At 54.7% G+C, this 5,650-nt stretch overlaps 1 protein-coding gene across 2 annotated transcripts in view; it reads right to left on the bottom strand.

The window, feature by feature from the left end:
* CTBP2 (C-terminal binding protein 2) overlaps positions 1-5,308 on the bottom strand; it is a 39,611-nt gene extending 34,303 nt beyond the window's left edge. For both annotated transcript variants that reach the window (XM_017858641.1, XM_017858642.1), the window contains exons 1-2: positions 3,610-5,308; positions 1,130-1,139 (exon numbers count right to left, since the gene is read on the bottom strand). In XM_017858641.1, coding sequence (XP_017714130.1) covers positions 1,130-1,139; positions 3,610-5,308 — 1,709 coding nt within the window. The remainder of the gene's footprint in view (positions 1-1,129; positions 1,140-3,609) is intronic.
* Between the last annotated feature and the right edge of the window lie 342 nt (positions 5,309-5,650).

The following is a 5,650-nucleotide window of genomic DNA, read 5'->3' as shown; positions in this document are numbered from 1 at the left end:
GAGGGAGGGAGGGAGGGAGGGAAGGAAGGAAGGAAGGAAGGAAGGAAGGAAGGAAGGAAGGAAGGAAGGGCAGGTGACAGGTCAGTGAGGAAGGACGGAAGGAGTGAACAAGCCCCCGAGCTCAGGCTGGGCCCTGCCCAGGGCAGTGGTCTGTGTCTGGGACTCGGGGATCCTGGGGGCAGCCCGAAAGAGGTTTCCTTGCTCCCTTACAACTCTCTCTGGCTGGACTGCATGGCCAGCACACAGGAACGGCTGGACTCATCCCTCTGCTGGTCTGCAGGGCCAGCCTGGGGTTACAGCCCCTGGACTTCACCCCCAAATGTCCTTGTGCTTGGATACAGGGGAAGCCAGCCGAAGGTTTAAGGGTCAAGACCCTCAAGAGCAGTGTGTCCTCTGCCCCAGCACAGATCTCAAGGTGCAGAGGGAGTCTCCCCACAAGAGGCAAGGCTGCATGAGGACTCAGTAGCAGGGCTGTGGGCCGATGGGGGAGACCCTCTCTGCAGATTCTGATAGGGCTAAAATTATTGATGGGGGTGCTTTCTACCCAGGAGACCAGAGTTCACACCTCCAGTTGCTGGAAACCAAGGCCACACCAAAAGAAGCCATGCGAGTGACCAGCTCTGGTGACAGATAACTGTCACAACCATCAGCCTCAACAGCCCCTTCACACAGACCACACGCTCCTCCCCCAATCCTGAAGAGTCCTCGGGCAGTGACCTTAGCAACTAGACAGGGGTCACGTGTGCCCCATTAATCCAGCTGCAGCAAGAAAAATGGCTGGAAGAAAATGGAAAAAGCTCAGAAAGATCTTTTGTGGCTCTTTGGGCTGGGACTGCGTTTCTCACATCTGAAACTTTGCCCCCACGGTGTGTCCTGAGCTGAGCCCTGTGCAGGTTGCAGGCTTGGCTGTATTTTGTGAAGACAAAGATATGAAAATGGCCGCAGCCCTGTTCGTTGTTTCTGATGCTCCCCACTGCATCTGGTGCTGGCAGGGCTCGGGTGACAGCACGTGACACGGGGAGACTGCTGGCTCGCAGCCACCGCCTGGAGGGCTCCGCGACTCGTGCCATAGCCAGCCAGGTCAGCCTGAGAGCGACAGCAGACCCCACAACCCGCCAGGTGCTGCCACTCACGCAGGCCTGAGGAGCCCCCATTTGTCCATGTCACCGGGGCTGGTGGGCTGCACTGGGGTCCCCGCGGCATACGCCCTCCTCACGTTGTCACTCTGGACTGCCTGGTCAGCGGACTGCACTAGAAATAGGAGCCTATTGTTGTATGCACAAAACCCACCAAGGTAAGGCAGGTAGTTCGTAGACCGAGAAAAAGTAAACATACGTGAAAAATAACCAAAGCATACGAAAATAAAATAGATACCAAAAATAATCCCCAAACCCCAAACCACCCTATTGTAAACACTGCAACACTGCCTGTCCCGAAGGGAGGAAGAGAGTCAACTTCCAGAAGAGAGCTCCTTGTCCCTCCGATGGGATGGAAGCACTCGAGTTAGGCGGCACCAGAACGAAGATGCGTTCATGCTGGTGGCGTCCCGAACGAGCAACACTGGATTTCCAGATAGCCGCGTGTCCTGGACCAGAGGCCAGTGGGACTGCCCAACCTGTGCTTTCCTGAAACGTAAACATTATCCTCCACACACACACCATCTACTTTCCCTGCTGGCTCCGACAGATCCAAATCTGACTGTGGATTCCACGGAAACACAGCTGAAGCACTACCAGAGACGCCAGCCCCTGCCCTCTTCCCGACAGGGCGTGGGGAGTAAAGCCACAATGAACATACGATAAGGAACGAGGAGGAAAACTGCAGCTATGGGGTGGATCACTGAACAGAGACATTTGATTTGCTGGCTGGCTTCTGCCTGCAGACTTCCCTGGCACTGGCTCGCTGCCACGCAAATTAAGTAAAAATCAATATCCTCCGGTCTGCAAAACATCGTGTTAACAATCACACTGCAAACAACTTATATAATACCCCTCACTCCATACCTAAATAACGGTGAATGTTTTTGTTAAAAGGCAAGTGTAAAATAAACAGGAAAAAGGAAAGAAAAGAAAAGAAGACAATCTTACAGGTCCTCCTTCAGCAAAACCTTTCCACGACTTGGGTGAGGAGATAATCTTTCTGTGATTATGACCAAGCCCTCCCGTCACTTAGCAACACATAATTAAGGAATATGTTTTCAGATCCGCTTTGCAAGCCCGGCCATTATCAGATGAAATTACTGGAGCAACAAATGTCATCGCCATGCAAATTAGTTGGTTGCAAAGAAAGAATGTTTGACTCAGAGAGCAGGCACAGGCCCTTGGAAAAATTATCTGACATCCCTCCTGCCGCACATGTATTCGAGAAAGTCAAATAATGATGTGATCAGACTTTAAAAAATCCATGAGACAAAATCAGTATCTATACGACAAAACAGAAAATCGGGCCAGTTGCTCAGTCTCCACTTGGAAACAAAAAGCAAAATGCCTGGAGGTCATCTCTAGGAGGTAATATTAACAGCAGAAGGACCACACAGTGATGGCAGAGAAACTTAAGGGGGACTCTGCAGGGTTGTGAGGTCCGGCGCCTCGGTCCCCGCCTACAGTTGCTTCAAGGCTATTTTCAAAAGGTAGAGCTTACTGTTTCATCCTGTTTTCACAAGCTATTCACGAAAAAAAAATCATTTGAAAAGGATTCTGTTTTCTGAATTATGTAGGGGAGGTAGGCAGGGAGGAAAGAAGTATGTCTGAAAGGAAGAAAACTGATTTACATTTTAAATTTTTGGTCAAGACTCTAGAGTTAAAATAAAAATTCTAAATGGTGTTCTGAGGACGCCCACCTAGGACTTCATCCACCATGTCCAAGGAAACACACGCCATAAATTACACCTGGCACACGTTGGGAAGAAAACCACCTACCACCAACTCTCGCTTTCCTGGACTTGGAAATATATTCTTCCCTTCAAGCAAGCGGAATTCCCAACTGTATTTTCTGATAGGAGAGACTAAATCTGTTTTTGAAACAGAGAGTTCTGAGGGATTTCAACATCTTGCTTTGTTTAACCCACAAGTATGCAAACACACACATTTTCATCTCCACGGTGGGTAATCACTGCCTCCGATATGACGTGCGGACCCGTGAGAGGTACGTTTCCACACGATCACGCCCTTCTAAATGGAGGATGCACGCTTTAGAGCCAGCATTTGATGAAACATTCCTGCCTTCTCCAAAGCTCCCCAGTGTGAACAAGAGAAAAGGCCACCCCTTGTGAGCTCAAGGCTGCAGTCTGTTCTGAGTGACTTCTGAGTTCCTCCAAGAAACACAGTTGAGTTTTACCACTGTCATGGGAAATCTACAAATCAACCCGACCTCAACTAAAGAACAGGAGGGCACTGCTGCCCCAGCAGATCTGGCCTGATACACAAATCTGATTAACCTAAGAGAAGCCATGTCAACTGGTCACAGTGCTGCATCCTTCTTGTTTGGTGGTGTGTGTGTGTGTGTGGCCTGGCGAGTGAGGACTTGATATCCTATGTTCAAACTTCCACAACCCCGCACCCCCCTGTCCCCCCAGGTCCCCAGGCAGGGCAGGCAGGGAGGATGTATTACTTGGTTCTGGTGCAAGCATGGTGGACACGATGATGGGCGCCCCCGTGCGCCGGGCCACCTTCTGGTACGGTGAGTGAGGCGTGTGGAGGCTCTGGCTGGCCGGCGGCAGGGTGGATGGCCCCAGGGGCACACCTGGCTTCCGCAAGACCTGAGGGCTGCCGTGAGGGCTGGGCAGCGGAGAGGCGGCCACGTTGCGCTCCCTCTTTAGCAGCTCCATGGGCACCGTGTATGCTGTGGAGTAGGCTGTTCTGGGGCCTGAGTGAAGGGGGTTCGAGGGGCCCGGGTTAGTCAAGGCCACCCCTGCCTGCAGGGGGTACGTGGGGCTCAGACGCGCCGTCAGGGCGCAAGGGGTGGGAGAGCTGTACCCGGAATTGGAGGGGAAGTGGGGGGCATGGGCACCGACGCCAGGGGCAGAATAGGTGGCCGCCGTCTCCAGGAGGTGCTGAGATGGTGCGCTGGAGGGGCGGCGAGCCAGGTCTCCAGCTCGGGGGGCTGCTGTCTGCAGGGGACCTGCAGGCTGGGGCTGCAGGGCTGCAGTGCCCAGAGAAGCCAAGTCACCATGGAGCAGTTCGCTTCGGTGGCTGAAGCTGCTGGACCGCGCCCGGGGCAGGGGGCCCACCCGGTCCTGCCTCCGCAGCTGCATCTCGGTCCTGCAGCTGCTGGCCAGGCGGCTCAGAACACGGGCCTGGCCCAGGTTGGGTGCGACAGACTTGATATCCGCGTCCTCCAGGGTAGCCAGGACGGCCGGAGAGTCAAAGCCCTGCTGTAGTAGGGCTGCCAGTGTGGCCTCCGCCAGCCCCTCCGCCCGCAGAAAGGCCAGGAATTCAGGGGGTATGGTCCTTTTGCCACCAGGACCCTGGAATGCGGACAGGTCAGCTTCGTAAGTCTCGTAAGCCATCTTGGATGGGATGCTTTCCCGGGCACGCCCGTAGCCTTGATTCAGGGCCCCTGGGGCCACCCCTGTACTGCCCTCGGGGGCAGTAGCTGAGCTGGGGTCCACAACCAGGCACGTCGGGGCCACCTGTCTGGCAGAGGCAGGGTCAGTGGGTCTTTCGCTGATGTCGCTTAAGACCTGGCTGGAGGGGTAGGCAGGCGCCTCCACCCCATACCTGGCACTGGGCTGCTCCTGTCCATACCGCCCGGGGGATGCAGCCCTGCTGTGTGTCCGCTGCCCCTGAGGCATCATTTTACCTCCAGGATCCCGGTACAGGTGACCGGCGTCCTGCAGGGCAGGTGACCGGCCTTGCATTTGATCCCATGACGTTCTGCTGCCAAGTACTCCATAGCTGGGGACTGGCCGGCTGACTCCTGGGTCCTGATAGAGGGGAGGCTCTTTGGGAACCCTAGCAGCTCCAGACGGGTCACTGTAGTAATCCCGCGGCAGCAGGGGGCTGCGACCAGACATCACTGCCTGTCTGCTGTCGTAGAAGGTGAAGTCAGGAGTAGATCCCTTTCTTGCAGCCACTGAGTTATAAACGGCCTCCTGGTACAGGTAGGGCTCGGCAGCCCCGGGCAGGGCAGCGTCCTGTGGTCGGTGGTTTGGCTCAAACCAAGTCCCCTCTGCCGTGCCATACGTCAGGGAGCTTCTCCTCCCCAGAGGCCGCAGGGACTCAGCGTTCTCCCAGGGGCCCTCGTACCACCCGGCAGCATCCCAGCTCTGAGAACGACCAATATTTATATGCCTGCTGGGAACTGGCATTGGAAAAAAAATGACTGCGGACGAGGCAGAGGAGAAGCTTTTCTTTATAAATCTTCAATTACATACATCAAACACAGACCTGGCTGTGTGCTAACCCTTCTGAGACGGCAGGGACAACCAACTGGGGGTTTTCTGTTTCAAAGCATGGCCTAAATTATTAATCCTCCGAAACCTTAGCAGACAAAACATAAGACTCACGGTAACTTTGCCTCACTCCCCAACGATAGCCAGAGAGGTCTGTTCCTTACAGCTCAGTCCCAGAGAGGAGGCTGTCCCCAGCCTGCCAGGTCCCCCTTCCTAGCTGGTGTGCTCACATGGACCGGGGCTCTCTCAGCATGAGGA

This window comes from Rhinopithecus bieti, unplaced genomic scaffold (genome assembly GCF_001698545.2).
Source record: "Rhinopithecus bieti isolate Rb0 unplaced genomic scaffold, ASM169854v2 scaffold_42745, whole genome shotgun sequence".
In the NCBI taxonomy this organism is placed as follows: Eukaryota; Metazoa; Chordata; class Mammalia; order Primates; family Cercopithecidae; genus Rhinopithecus; species Rhinopithecus bieti.
This window is presented reverse-complemented; position numbering and strand designations above follow the sequence as displayed.